The sequence below is a fragment of the Centruroides vittatus genome, unplaced genomic scaffold (assembly GCF_030686945.1).
Source record: "Centruroides vittatus isolate TY-2023 unplaced genomic scaffold, ASM3068694v2 contig_943, whole genome shotgun sequence".
In the NCBI taxonomy this organism is placed as follows: domain Eukaryota; kingdom Metazoa; phylum Arthropoda; class Arachnida; order Scorpiones; family Buthidae; genus Centruroides; species Centruroides vittatus.
In genome coordinates this window covers 356,221-372,214 of record NW_027122626.1, presented here as the reverse complement: position 1 = coordinate 372,214, position 15,994 = coordinate 356,221, and the positions used below count along the sequence as shown (strand labels likewise).

The following is a 15,994-nucleotide window of genomic DNA, read 5'->3' as shown; positions in this document are numbered from 1 at the left end:
ACATTTAAACATAAATTATTTCAAAATGTATTATATCTAATATGATTTATTTCATACACTATATAATTCAATTAGATTTCTTTTAATTTCTAATTTATAAATGTATTAATGACAAAATTATGTAAATAATTTTCATAAATGTGATATAAAAATGTTTAAAAGGTCATACAAATATGACATCTGCACTGGAAAGGGGGATATATATGAATTTTGCAACAGGAGTGAGAAGTTTTAGTAGATTAATGTCCTAAAGATTCTCAAAAGTTTTGAAATAATTTTTTTTCCCAAAATCATTATGTGGAAATATTTTGATCAATGATCACAATAACAAGTCTTGCTTATTTAAATAATTGCACTTTGATAGAAGTGTTGTACTAAATATCCTTTCATTGTTAAAAGTTCCACTGCAGTATAACACTAACAATTTAGCCTTTATAGATACAGATTATGGATAAAAATACCACTGAAAGATATACCAGAATGTAACATATTATCTTTAGTCTAAGAGTCACCTAGTACAACGTCATCAGACTCTTCTTCTGTGGTAAATCAGTGAATTCCTTTTTTTCCCCCTATAGCCTATTTTTAAAATTAGCCTTGCCGTGGCAGGAAATATGAATAAATTAATGTACTGTGGATCTGCTTTACAGAAATGCTTGATTTTAATATTAGAGAGATGACAGATCATGTGTGATATTAGCATGGAGGATGTCTAAACATTGATGACAAAATGTGACAGGCAGGGAATAGGTAGTCTAAAAGGACTTAAAATTGATGACATCACATTTGAATAACCCCAAGATAAGCAGTTATTAAATAATATCATTTACAGTATCTTATTTTTAACAATATTTTTTTATTATTTAAAGAATTTTATACTTTAATCTTACATATTAAAAATCATTAAGAAAAAACTTAATTAAAAAGCTATATTCCAGTTATGAATTTAAAAAGTGTTTTAAGTATTTAAAACTAATTTATATTCAAGTGATGCTATTTATATTTGAAGATAGGGAAGGAAAAATTGCAAATACCAGTATTAAAAACTAAATATTTTTGTTATATTACAAAAAGGAATAATTCAATTTTTATATATATTTTCATAGTTATTTTTTATATCTATTATAAAAACAGAAAAAGTTATGAAGTCTATACATTTAATATTTGATACAAATGATTAATATCATTTTCTGAATTATGATGCTTTTTTTTGTTAGATATTCAAATTAGATCAAATGATGTTTCTGCTATTATGTGCTATGGCTCATATAACAACAGAAACATTATCTGATTCAAAAAATTATGACAATAGTGAAAAAGAAGAAAGGATATTATTTATTAACAATGACAAAATGATAAAACTACAACTTACTAATGGCACTCATAAACTATATTTTTTCATTGTTGAGTAAGAAAGAATTACTTACAATTATAGATTACAACTGTTTTGTTAAAAAATCAAAATATAAATCATTTTATTAAAAATATTTAAATAGATATAATAATATTTGAAAGACAATAATTCTAGGATAATAAATAAACATACATTCATATTTGCTTTCTGTCAAGGCCTTTCAACAACAGTTTCCTGAACGGTTAAAAACTAATAAAACTGTCTTAATAAAGATACGTTAATGTGTCAAGAAACCTTGAAAAGAAATAAATATAATTGTTTTTGATTAGAAAACTGTTGTAAAGATTATTACTTGATATGATTTTAAATATCATATTGTTGTTATAAATGTTAAAATTGACTTTTCATTTTTCATTTAAAACTTTATTTAATATATTTCTAAAACTTTCTAAATTCATATTTTCAAACAATAAATGATAAAAATTATTGTTATTAATATGTAATTTTCTGATGACAGTTAAATTAATATATGAATTACTATTAATAATATATATATATATATATATATATATATATATAAATGTTGTCATCACAAATAATTTTGATAATAACCAGGAAGTTGCTTTTATAAAATTTTATATTTCTGCAGAAAATGTAATCAAATTTTAATTTTATATATAACTATTGCAATAAAATTCATATAATGAACCACTATTATATTAATTATATATCATTTCTGTATTCAATATAAATATTAACTTTATGACAATATATAAAATTTAAATTTTATGATGGATGAAATAAAAGATCATTTGTCGAATGTTTGGTATATTTGGTCTGAAAATATGATTTTATATATATATTTTTTAAAACTATACCTACTAAACTTATCAATTTAATGAGATAATATCAAGAAAAATGAATTTTGTATTATCTAAAATAGTATACTATATTACAAGACATTATTTTAATATAATATTTTATATAATATAAAAGATCATTTGTAAAGCACATTATGGAGTGCTAAAGAAAAATATCATTTTAGTTTTTGATAGTAAGAAAATATTCTTATATTTGAATTTAAACAATAATAGTAGTAAAATTACCATTATTATATTAACTGAATAGTTAATATAATTATTTTATAAATTTAAATTTCAGTGGCCTAATTATAATAAATTTGTCACAAAGTGAATGCTTTTCATTTAGCTCTGTATGAATCATCATTAGAAATAAAATGATAAGAGGATTAATTAATCTGTTTAGACTTATCATTATTTATTTTTAATAAAAAATGAGATATCCAAATAAATAGCTAAATGAATAATTGTTTTATTATTAATACAAAACTCAATAGATTTAATAACTTATATTTCATACATTAATAAGGGAACTAAAAGTCTACTGCTAAAAAAATGGTGTCTCTCTCGCTCTCTCTTTTTTTTAATTTAATATTACTTAGTTTTCAATTTTAAATATAATTGTATTTTATTTAAATTATCAAAGGATGATAAACATCAAACTGAATCATTAAAAAAATACTTTAAAAAACTGTTGAAACAAATTTAAGACAATCACTTAAATGTGAATGCTATTAGTAACATGTTTTGTTCCATAATCAGAGCACTCAATCAATGCTTATTTTTCTTTGTTTTTGAAACTGACATTGGATAAATGTTTGATAGAAAATATTCAAATAAAAATATAATGCACAAAACACATCATAGTAACTATATTACTGATATAATTATTTATGAATTTTCATTGAAAAATATATCAATAAAATTATCTGCATAATAACAAATATATGGAGAGAAATGACAAGCTAAGTCAATATATAAGATTCTTTAATGATACCTATCATATAAGATTGGATGAAAAGTTTCTGGCCTAACAGGAAGCACTTGTCACAGACGATTGAAACTGTAGGACTATTCTACAGAGTCTCTATGACATGTGTTGCGCTTGTTCCATTGGTCTTCCAAGTTTGTGAAACTCTCACACCAATCCTGCACAGCTGTCATCACTTTATCATTTGGAAAAATGTTGTCCTTTCAGATTCTTTTTATTGCTGGAAAAAGATGAAAATTGGATGGTACCAAATTTGGTGAATGTGACAGATGTTCTAATATTTTAAAGGTGTATTTGTCATTTGTCAGGGGAGTTTGATTGGCCTTGCAACTGGTTGCTTTGATGAAATATGACTTCTCTCTCCCATTTCCCAGATATTTCTCTTTGATTGCATTGTGCAATTGCTGCAATAATGCAATGTAGTAGTTGCCTTTAACTGACATACCCTTTGCCAAAAAATTAGCCAACAGCACTCCATTGGTATTTCTAAAAATTGAGGTCATGATCTTGGCTGAGGCTGAGTTTGGTATTTTTTCAGAGGAGGGAATCTTTGTTTTTTTGATTGAGACTGTTTTGAGGTCAAAATGATGCATGTAGATTTTATCCTGGATGAAGATGATGCTACTGGCACTGTGCTAATTTAGCTGAATTACTTAATTAATCTTTAACAGTAACACTATAATTTAGGTAATTATTATTAACGATTGAATATAATGCTATATATACATACATATATATCATTCATACATTATGTTTGAACTTATACTTTTTATCACTCTTGCATATTTCAATAGTTCTACATCATTCTGTATCTTTTCAAAAAATTGTATGCAACTGCTTTTACAATTGGGGCTTATAAGCAATTCTGCTTCGATAAGTTCAGTGAAACCAAACAGTGCTTCTCACCATGACCAAAAATGGAAGTTTGTAGTAAAATGGAACTTTTCATTGTTGGAAAAAGTATTGTTGTCAATGAAGATTTTTATTGTGTTCACAAAATTCCATACATGCATTCAGAAATTAATTGAATGTTCTTTGGGTCTCTTTTATATGTTTTAAAATAATTTTCTTTTTGAACATATAATAAGTTTTTTTGTTTACAAATGTAAAGTGGTACCTAGGACATCTTTGTAATTGTAGGACTGTCCTGCTGAAAGTAAGACCCTACCCATTAAACAGATTGACAATGTTAGTTAGTATTTTTTTAAATTTGTACTGTTAGAGATGCATTAATAATTTATCATGGATAATGGACTACGTGCATTCATGTAATCCATTATCCATGTATTGATAGTGTTGACAATGTTTGCTAGTAAGTAGTGAAATGAAAATTATCTATATTTACCATGAATCGTCATGTCCAAGTTTCATTTCACTTGCATCACTCCTTCCTGGTTAGGCCAGAAATTTTTTATCCAACCTTTATACATATACATATAAAATTTGGTAATGAGAATCAGACTGAAAGTCTGGATAATGTAACTGATAACATAAAAGCAAACTTTGCTGGAGTTGCAGAATTGTTATATTTTATAACTATATATATATATCAATAGTTTTTTTTAACAAATTTTGTTAGATAAAATATTTAGACATGTACCTATAAAATTATATTTTTTGCATAATACATATAATTTATATGAAAAAACATGGCACTGATTTAATTCAAAATTCAATAATAATATTTTTAATATAGTTCCCTAATAATAAATTTTTTTTAAAGAGTAAGAGAGTTTCATTTTTCTAATGGAATAAATTTATGAAGTTTGTTAAAAAATTAATCAGTTTTTATGAAGCTAGCTGAAATTCTTAAAGTGATTTGCTAATATTTTCAGTGCAAGTTAATACTTTTTTACCTATATAAATATATAATACAAAAAGTAAGTACATTCAACTCACATTGTAGAAATGTTAAATCAAGCAGATTAATATATTATAGAAAATATAAATATAATGTTATATCTATCCTTTTACATTTGATTTATTTTTATTGATTCCATAAAATAATAATGTTATATATTCCATTAAATATTCATTTATTTGAGAAAAGTATGAATATTTAAAATGATAAAACAACAATAAATAAGTTCTGTTAGATCCTGGATTAATTCAAAAAATGTTCATATTGTAAGATATTTTGATTTAATCTGGTTTTAATAAGTTCCAGATGAAAACAATTTCTAAAATTCTATATAAGAAAAACATCTGATAATTTTTTTTTATAAAAACACTTTGTGTACATATGAAAACAATATAAAAGGAAACCTTACTTCTTAATTGTTACTGATTATCTTCATTAATTTTGATTCAGAGAATACTAGCATTTCAGATTATTATATTGAATAAATGTTTATCATACAGAATATTCATAAAAATAATATAAAATTATTTCAAAAATTATTAACTATTGCAGTATTATTATATATAATATTAATTTTGATTCGTACCAATACATGAAAATTTGTTTTCTTTTGTTGATCTATTTCCCCTAATATTTTCTTTATGAAAAGACAAATGCTCCTTGAGAATGATTTGTCAGCTGGTTCCATTATAATCCAATATCTATCTAAGCTTTTTTATTATTTTTCATTAAATCTATTAGCCATGTTTCTGTAATTTCCCCCAAAAAATATCTGGTGGGTATTATCTTATAAAGAATTGGAGTGAAGCAAATTTTAATCTCAATGTCTGACAATTTCAGTTTAATATTTTAAGATATTGCATCTCTTTTGTCTTACTATAATTAGAAATAACTTTCAGCTTCTTTACATTTACGTATGTCTTTTAATGCTTCTTTGATATTACCAGAATAATCTATAAAAAATTATCTATGTTAAGTATTTGTTGCTTTTTAAAACAATATGTAAATTCATTATTGTTAGATAAAATGTAGTCATTGTGCTTTTTATTTCTTCATATTTATATAAATAAGAATTAATTTTTTCCTTTCTCTAGATTCCTTTGTAAGATCAGAAGATATTTGTGTAACCTATTTACGTTGATTTTTCCATTTTGATTCATAGAATGGAGTAATAATTTGATTTCTTATTTGTACATTGACTAATGTATGCCAAGAATTATTTTTTAATTATACCAGTTCCACTATATCAGTATTTTTTACCTGTGTAAATCATTATTTAGAAAATTATTTATTCTATAGAGAAGTCTTTTTGTATTTGGATAGAGAGGTGTAATATTAATTAATTAAATTAATATAAATTTAACTTGTTAAATTATTTTTATCACAATAACAATTTCTCATTTTTTCAATGTATCTATTTTCTCTTTTAAACCTACAATTTTACTTCCATCTAGTTCAACTGATCTTTTTACCTGTCATTTCAACTGCATTTGTCAAGTTCGACGAAATAGGGGAATTTGATTCACTTGGAGATTTATTCGAGTTAGAAATTCCTTTCTTTAACATTGACACATAGACCGTTAGTCTTAGATTGTGACTCTGAAGTTGCTTCTCTCTGAGTTAATCTTATTCCTGTTTAAAGGAGCTCGTCCTCTTTTTCCAGGAGAGATTGTAACATACGTCTGAATCAATTAGTAACTTAAAAAAAAACCAAAGCACAGATTTCACAACCTAGAAAAAAATTATAGCATTATTATAGCATAATTAAACTAAAATTTTTTCAAATTTTAATCTGCTTCTCTAAAACTTCTTAAACTTAATACTAATAATAGAGAAATATAATTAATTAGAACTATTTTGTGAATAATTTTTACCACTTGTAAAGAAAACAATGTGAACAGTGTTAAATCAGTTTTATGAAACTAAAAAATAAGAATGCAGCATAACTTTAATAATTCAAAAATTTTGCTTTTTTTAAATAATTTAATTCCTTATAATATATTTGTGTTATTATTTAGATGTTTCTATTTCAAATATTCTTCCTGATCTAAAGTTTAATATGCCATTATATTATTAACTTAAATTGAATGGTTACACATTGATTACATATTTAACAACATTAAAGATCGTACTAGTCACAAAAAAAATTGTCTGTGGTAATCTGTTAATATGATATTAATTATTAAATTTTTTATTAATGCTACAACTTTTTTGATTTAATCAGCTAGAACTAAATCAATGCTATTTGAATAAATCAAAATGAAATGAACTTTATTTAAAAAAAAAATGTTTTAAACAACTTATATTTTGATTAAAAGCATTTAGTAATGTTATTAAACAAAAAGTATTAAAATTAATAAATAATGCCAATTAACTTCGAAGTTACATTTTGATAATTGTAATTGTAATATTCATTTAATAATTTTGTAATATAAAACAATAAATCTAAGTAACTTAATGATTATATGTTTTTAAATTAAATTAAAATAAAAATGAAAGCAAAATTATAGTAATAAATTTAATATACTGTACTAAAGTTTTGAATAACTATTAATTTAAAGTAATACAATCATAATTTTTTGAATTTATTAAATTTAACAAACTCTCAAATGAACATACCGTATAATCAATTAAGTTTTCTCATAACAAAAAGTAATTTAAATTTTTATACAATGTTTTTATTACATATATGTTGCAATAGTAGTATTATGGAAGAGAAGAATTTATCATAATTTATCTATACAAACATTATCAATATGTTCATTATTTGCTTCCAATGGTTACTAATAAAAGTTAGTTTCATTACTATTATTGTTTTATTTAGTACTTTTGATCAAAAACATGTATTAAACTGTTAAACAAAAATAAAATGAGGTTCTTTTATTTTAAAACTTTTATGGACTATTTACTGTCGGGTTGTAATATTTGTTAATTAGATATAAAGTGGATATTTTTTCTTTATTATAAATATGAAATACTAATAATGCTTTTTGTCTGTTATCTAAAGCCATGGTCAACTAGAAAATTCACTTTGTAAGAGATATACAATAGGAGGGTCTATACTACCCTCATAGTTAAAACAGTAAACACTACAATGCTTTCAAGCAGGATATAAACAATAGTTGCTAATGCACTATTTAATGGATATTCTGTACACTAACATGTGTTGTGTGATATTCTCAAGTATTTCATTTCCAATTCCCAGATGGACAGCTTAGGACCAGTAGATTTGACCCATTGACTCCAAAATTCATCACATCAGTGTCCATTAAATCAAGTGATCTTCATATCATTCAGGATCCATATCTCATAAAATTATTTTGATTCCTTTTTTAATCAAATTATTCATGATAACAAAAACGATGCTGATTCAAAATAATAAATTAATTATTAATAACATTGTTAATCATACATATTTTAGATATGTTAATTAGTTGAAGAAATAGTAAACCAAAATTTCAGTTTTTGGAACTGTTTCTATAATACAAATCAAATATTATTCTAGAAATTTTGTTAAAATAATATAAACAATTTTTTAAATATTTATTTACATCTTCCAAATAAGAAAATATATAAAAATAACTTAAAATTGTTTTTTTTTTAAATTTTTATAAGTTAATTGTGTGAAAAATCAAAAAGACCTGAGCAATTTCATAAATTAATAATTTGTTTCCTAGTTATATTTCAATGAAAATAAGCTATACATCTAATTCCAAAATGAATATAAAAAGCTCAAAAATAAATTTTACATTTTATTGAATTAGATTTAAAAATAAAAAAAAACCCGAATCTAGAAACTCTTCTGACATTTTAAATAGTATCATTCAAATAATTTACGAAATTATTGTAATTAAAGACACTTTACATATGATAACTAAAATGTAACATCATACACCTGCAATGATCTATGAAAATAAATTAATTTTGAGTTTGACTAGATTTTTTTTTTAATAGCTTATCTTTACATTGGCTTAGAGTTTATGAAAATAAAAAATTTATTTTGAAAAATTTTATTACTTAATTAAATTTGTATTACTTTTATAATTCATAAAATATTTATATACATGCATAAAGAATTAATTTGTTAATAGTAGTATAAACTTTAAAGAATCTTATCTTTTATAAAAATAAAAGTCATTGCTACTTAAAAAAATGAAACCATGTAGGAATGTTTAGTTTCTCTCGTTATTTGAAAATTAAATTACGTAACTTAAATTTTCAAGTATTAAAGTTTGAGTTAACAGTATTTTTTAACACTATATTTATTTATTAAATTAGTTTATTTTAATGAGTTTTTAAAACTTTTCAAATAACTTAGTCGTATAAATTAGATTCTGTTTTAATTTATTTTGTCTGAAGAAATCTGTATAAAACAAATGAAAACATTTGTGAAATACTTCTACATAAAATATTTAAAACAGTATTATGTTGATTGCTTCATTTACTTACACTATTATCCTTTTAATTATTTTAAATTATCATATAAAATTCTATAAACGTACCATAACTTTGGAAAAATTTACTATTTTTGTTATGTAATTTAATTAAATAAGCTCATTAGATGTGTAGTTTTATACAGTTTTAAAATTTAATTATTTAATTTTAAGATATCTTAAAATTGTAACTTTATTTTTAAATTAGCATGTTTTATTTTATTCCAAATAATCAAAATTCTTATTTTTCAAAATAAAAATTTTAAATAAATGATTGCATTATTTTTTATGGACTATTTACTGTCAGGTTGTAATATTTGTTAATTAGATATAAAGTGGATATTTTTTCTTTATTGTAAATATGAAATACTAATAATGCTTTTTGTCTGTTATCTATATAACCTGATATATATGCATAAAAATGCTTTTAAAGGAATATACGACTATGTTAAATAGTTTATAATATGATGCTTTGTTTTATTTAGGTAAAAGAACAACTTAGTCAATATTCCATTAGTCAGCGGTTATTTGGAGAGAATGTCCTAGGTTTATCACAGGGATCTGTCTCGGATCTCTTGGCCCGTCCAAAACCTTGGCATATGCTGACACAAAAAGGACGTGAGCCTTTCATTCGTATGAAAATATTCTTAGAAGATGACAATGCTGTACATAAACTTGTTGCCTCCCAGTACAAAATCGCTCCAGAAAAATTAATGAGGACTGGAGGATATGGAGGAACTACTACTTCACCAGGTAAAAATATGAAAACTTTAATAATAATATATTTTATAATAATTTTAAGTTGAAATTTATTGTAATGGTTGTGATAACTGTATGAAACCCAATAACTTTTAAAAATTATTGAGTACATAAAAGAACATAGAAGAAAACATTTTTATTTTTATGCATAAATTAAATCATGTTAATAAGGAATACAAAATAACAATTATAATGAATACCAAATACCTGTATTTCTCAGATTCACAACTGTATATTTACTTTTGTACTCCACTGTACATTTAAACTGAAAAAGTTTCTTATAAAAACAACATATATATATTGGATACTAGTAAGAATATTTGTCTCATTTATATTTCAAATGATTATAATCAGCTAACCTAAATAACAAATTCAAAAATAGTTCACATTACAAAAAGGAGCATTATTCAATATTAAAACTATTTTAATTTAAATGTTTACTGAAAATGTATTTAGAAACATTTTGAAAGCAATTAACAGAGAAGAGAGGCTAAACATAGGAATATCTGATTAATTTGTTGTTGCATTTACAGCAAAAAGAGAAATCAGACCAGTTTCTTGATTTTTCATAATATATAATTATTGCATACATTACACCATTTATTGAATATTTATTAATATTCTCTATTAAAAGAAATTAAATCTAAATTAATATCTACATAATGACCGTTTTTGATTAATTTCAAAATTTTAACAGTTAATAAAAATTAAAATAAACAGAAAATAAATTCAAGCAAATACTTATTGTGACATATTAAAAATTGCAGCTCAGAATTGTGACAAATTTTTAAATTTAAAATATATGCTCTCCACCTCAAATTAGAAGTGTCTTTCTCCCCTGTACATCATACTTTTTCCATTAGCAATAGACAGAATACTGGCATGACTCTAACTCCTTTCAAGGGGAATTTTTGAATTGAAATAATGTGACTTCTGGTGAAAACCAGAAGTTTATATATAGTTAATTGTGGCCTCCTGCTCCTTATCTTTCCATATCTAGTCTCAGCTTTCATCTATCTGACTCCATTCTCAAGATTAAGGAAAGACAGACAGACTGACAACAGTGGGAATTTATAGGTCCACAATTTTTCAAATTGCAGCCCAATGAGGAGAATTATATGTTATACAAAGTTCTGTATCCAAGTATACATTCAGTAGAATGTAACAATCACAGTAATTTTCATTTCTAATATGATGCTCAACAATGGAATGATGCTCAACATATCCAGGATGTACCACCCATGTAAAATTTGTAGGGTTACTCATTTGGTTTTGATTCTAGTCCTCCAGAGCAGCAGGCTAACACCTTAACCATCTCAGCCATCCAGCTATTCAATAATAATATTTCTCATGATATAAGATTTTAAACTGTGATCTTCAGACATTAATTTCATAGATTTTTAATAATGTAATTTTATAAAAACATTTTTTAGCAGGGGTGAATCCTGACCAAAATTTTTGGGCATGCTGAAAATTATAATGAGAATAATAAGCCTATCTCTAGGACTAAACAATAGGCAGCAACATTATTTGGTGTGAATAAAAAAGTATAGACTATTATAAAGCCCATTATATCTACATATGAAATATATGAAATATATTATAACTAGCAGATGAGCCCAGCATTGTGTGGGAAAAAAGTAAAGATAACAAAGATTAAGATTATTAGAATATAGCCAATCTTACCCATTCTCATCAGGTACAAGAATTAGGTCACCCTCTTCCGAGGCTAATTAGAGAATTTTTAGATGGATCAAAAATATGTTTGATCTTCCACAAAAACACAAGGCACTGCATCTAAAATAGAACAGTAGAAGCCGAGTTCTTTAGGATAATCCTTAACCCTTCCTCTTCCCCACAAGGGATTTCCAAAAATTCCTTCTTAGTGTGCAATTTCAGGACATACCTAAAATGCAGTCAAAGACACAAAAAAAATGATTAAAATCATTATTGAATTTTAACTGAATAAATCTTTATAGTTTATTTAAATAAAAAGTCTTTTTAAATACTAAAGTTAAAAAAATCAGAAAATTCTTCATTATAATGAGAACTTAACTTACTTGATAACCTTACTTGAATAAAATGATTAATTTTAAATTCTAAAATCTAAAAAAAGCTTGTTTTGAACATTATATTTTGAATTTGGAACAATCATTTGAATTCGTTTATTTTGGATTTATTGTTTTTGGGTTAACCAAAAAGTGGAAATGATTAAAATATTAATTACTAAAATGTATACTATACGTGCCACTATTTATTTTTCTTCTTTATTATTTACATTTTATACTGACTAAAACTCTCTCTTTCCTCCTCTTTCCCCAGAGATGGGGTGGAATTTCCAAAAATTTCTTCTTAGTCTGCATCCTCATGGCATATCCTGTGTACCGAATTTCAACTTTCAACTCCTAATGGTTTGGGCTCTGTGCTTATTATTCCCTATTAATCTCTATGTAGATCCGTTTTTATACAATACATGTATGCTGACTGGATACCGCAAGCTTTAGATACAATCTGGTCGTGTTAAATGCTTCGAATGACGTCATTCGTGTGCACTTGTTTGCTGCAACAAACCTCCACACGAACAAGCGATCGAGTTCCCGCAATCATCGCCCTGACTTAAAATGGCTAGCTGCTAGCTGTCAATGTAAAAGGAAACACAAATGATAAGAGTTTACACATTAGAATAAATTATTATTGTTCATATTTGCATATTTGTTCACATATAAAAAATATATTGACAGTCAAAACTTTCTCTTAAGCATGCAGTGCATGCTAAGCAAGCAGAGAGAATTCACTCCTGTTTTTTAGGTATTAAAATTTCTAGAAATCACAAAAATGAAGTAAACATTAAAATAGTTAGATTTTTAATTTTGTTATTGTGAGTTTTTTGTATTTTCAACAAAAAAGATGATTTTGTAATATCACTCTGGTTACTTGGTATTTGTTATGTAAATTTTATATTATATTGTTATTGTTATATTTCAATTTAATGTATTCAATTAAAGTTTAAAAACTAAAAGTACATTATAGTTTCCTTGTATTTGCTATAAAAATTTTACTATCAAAATATATTTTGTAAAACTAGACTTAAGATATTTAAAAGACATCATTAGTGAAAGGTTACATATATGATTAAATGTATGTGTATGTTTTGGTGTGTGCATACATATACATATATATTTTTGACATAAGTGTATAAATACATAATTTCTTGGTAAATTAAAAAATTATTCAAATATTCTTTGCATAAATATCATTTACATAAACAAAAAAATATTTCTAAAGTTATTAAAAATTATTATCTCTTACATTGTCATGATTACAATGATTATATATAGACTGAATGGAAACCTAAATAGAAGTGAATAAACAATAAAAATACAATAAAAGATGAAATAACAGGAAAAATTCAACAAAAACCTTTGAGTGTTTTCAAATTTAAGGGTGTGTTTCAGAAATTATTTCAACAATAAGTTGTTGTAACAATCATATATTATTATAGTGATAACGCATTTCCATGATAATTTTTTTGTTTTAATGACTCTTTATAGCTCATCCAAATTAAGCAATTGTTTATTTGAAAATTCCTGAAATAGGGAATATTGTTATGAATAATTACAAAAAAAAAACAAATATAAATGAATACATAAATAGAACAATGTCTATATTTTGCATTATCTTTTCATTAGATAACAACTTTCTTACATCAATTATACAGCAACATATTCTAACAGCATTTTTTATAAAATTACATTAGTTCATATTCATTTTGTAATACACTATACAATATTAAACATTAGGAATCATAGGTAGGTTTTAAAAACAAATTGATTTTTTATGAAATATATTGATATGCTATTATTGAAGAAAATGTAATATCATAATGTATTAAAGCTGTTCTGTAATAAATTTTCAACTAAAACGATTATTTTAATTGAAAATCAGGACAATAGTACTTAATAATAATCAACATGTGTTATGTTATAAATGTAATAAGAAAACTATTTTTATAAAATAATTTTTAATCAAACAAAATCTTGTTATTTTAACCCATAACATGTGCATGAATGTTTTAGAATAATTTTTTATCCTATCACACATTATATTAAATTGTCACTCATTTATGTATTAAATAACATTTTTAACAAAACATTTAGTTTGCTTAAAAATAATATAAGCTTAACTGAATTCTTTTTAAAAGTGCAAAATTAAATTTAAACAAACAAAAGGCTATTACCGAAAATAACAATAAATAATTAAACTATTTGAATAAATATAATTGTTTTCAAATATATTAATTTATAAATTGTAAAAAAATCTATTTTGATTATTTAAAAAATCACATCAAAGAAAAGTATTAAATTACTTTATCAACAACATTATCATAATTGTTATTATAATTTATTTTATGTAATAATAGTAAATATATAAAATATTAATTTAATACAAATTATAATTTTTATTTTATGCAGGAACCAGCAAACTTGTACCTCCTACCTCAGAAGGAAATTTATTAACTCAGAGGATTTCTGAAAGTAGACATTCACTATCTAGCAATTCTACATTTATACCTCATTCAGAATCTGCCCTATCTTCCATATCAGATGTACCAGCCCTTCCATTAATAACAAACAATAATTCATCTAATAATGCATCTACATCATCTAATGGGAATAATGCAAGGAGAGGACATAGTCCACGAAATTCATCATATGTTCAGCCATCTGTCTATGAGATGGCAGCACTTACAACTGATCTTGATACTCAGGCAATTACATCTAGAATTAAAGAAACTTTGATGGCTCATAACATTGGACAAAAGGTATATCCATTTATAATTTAGTTTTAGTTTACTTTAGAACTTTCTTAAGTTTAAACAGTTTTGCTTGGTATATAAAATATTTAAATAGTGTTAAATTCAAAACAAATAGACATTATTTGTACTTTCAAATGATGAAAAGTTTATCTTGAAATAATAAAACAAAATAATAGCCTAAAAGACTTGCAAATTTGAAACTATTTCTATAGCATATCACAAAGAAAAAATTAACATACATTTTAAAAATTCTCATTCTTTTAGATGAAGTCATAATATTTACACTGAATTTATTTAAAGTAAATATTTAATAACATTAAAACTGTTTAAAAGATACTTGATTATATTTGTTAGGATTCTGATAAATCTTTGCATTGAATGAATTAAGCAATAAATTCATAATGTATTTCATTATTCACAATCATAAATTCTATTATATTTCATTATAAAAAGAATTCTTTATTTCATAAACTTTTATAATCTGTTACTAATTCTGTTTTATAAATAATATTAATGAGATTTTTGCCAAGATTTTTCATGATATTCCAAATTTTTATAGAGAATGAATTAAACAAATATGATAAATTATGACGACTTAATTTGTTAAATAATACATTGACGTGTTAAAACTATAAAATTTTGAGAATGCAATTTTTAAATTAATTCAATTTTAATAAGTAGTTTGTCACACTAAAACAGTATATAAGAATTCACGTAATTTAATCTCTGATGAATTATAGAAAACATTAATATTAACATTAACAATAAATATTTACTCATTATGTAAGTTTTGAAGCAGTAGTAATTATTGTTTTTTTTTTTTTTAATGCAAAAATAAAGTGGTCATTTAAATTTAAAATACAGTAGAGCATCGATTATCCGTCTCAATTGGGGACTGGGGTTGGTTGGATAACTGAGAA

At 23.9% G+C, this 15,994-nt stretch overlaps 1 protein-coding gene across 16 annotated transcripts in view; it reads left to right on the top strand.

Moving 5' to 3' along the window:
* The window catches only part of LOC136985016 (homeobox protein cut-like 1), a 223,805-nt gene that overhangs the window by 162,884 nt on the left and 44,927 nt on the right, over positions 1-15,994 (top strand). For 15 of the 16 annotated variants that reach the window (XM_067282196.1, XM_067282194.1, XM_067282181.1 and 12 more), the window contains 2 exons: positions 9,985-10,252; positions 14,731-15,080. In XM_067282196.1, the coding sequence (XP_067138297.1) occupies positions 9,985-10,252; positions 14,731-15,080 (618 nt within the window). The remainder of the gene's footprint in view (positions 1-9,984; positions 10,253-14,730; positions 15,081-15,994) is intronic. The other variant, XM_067282182.1, reaches the window with a different exon arrangement.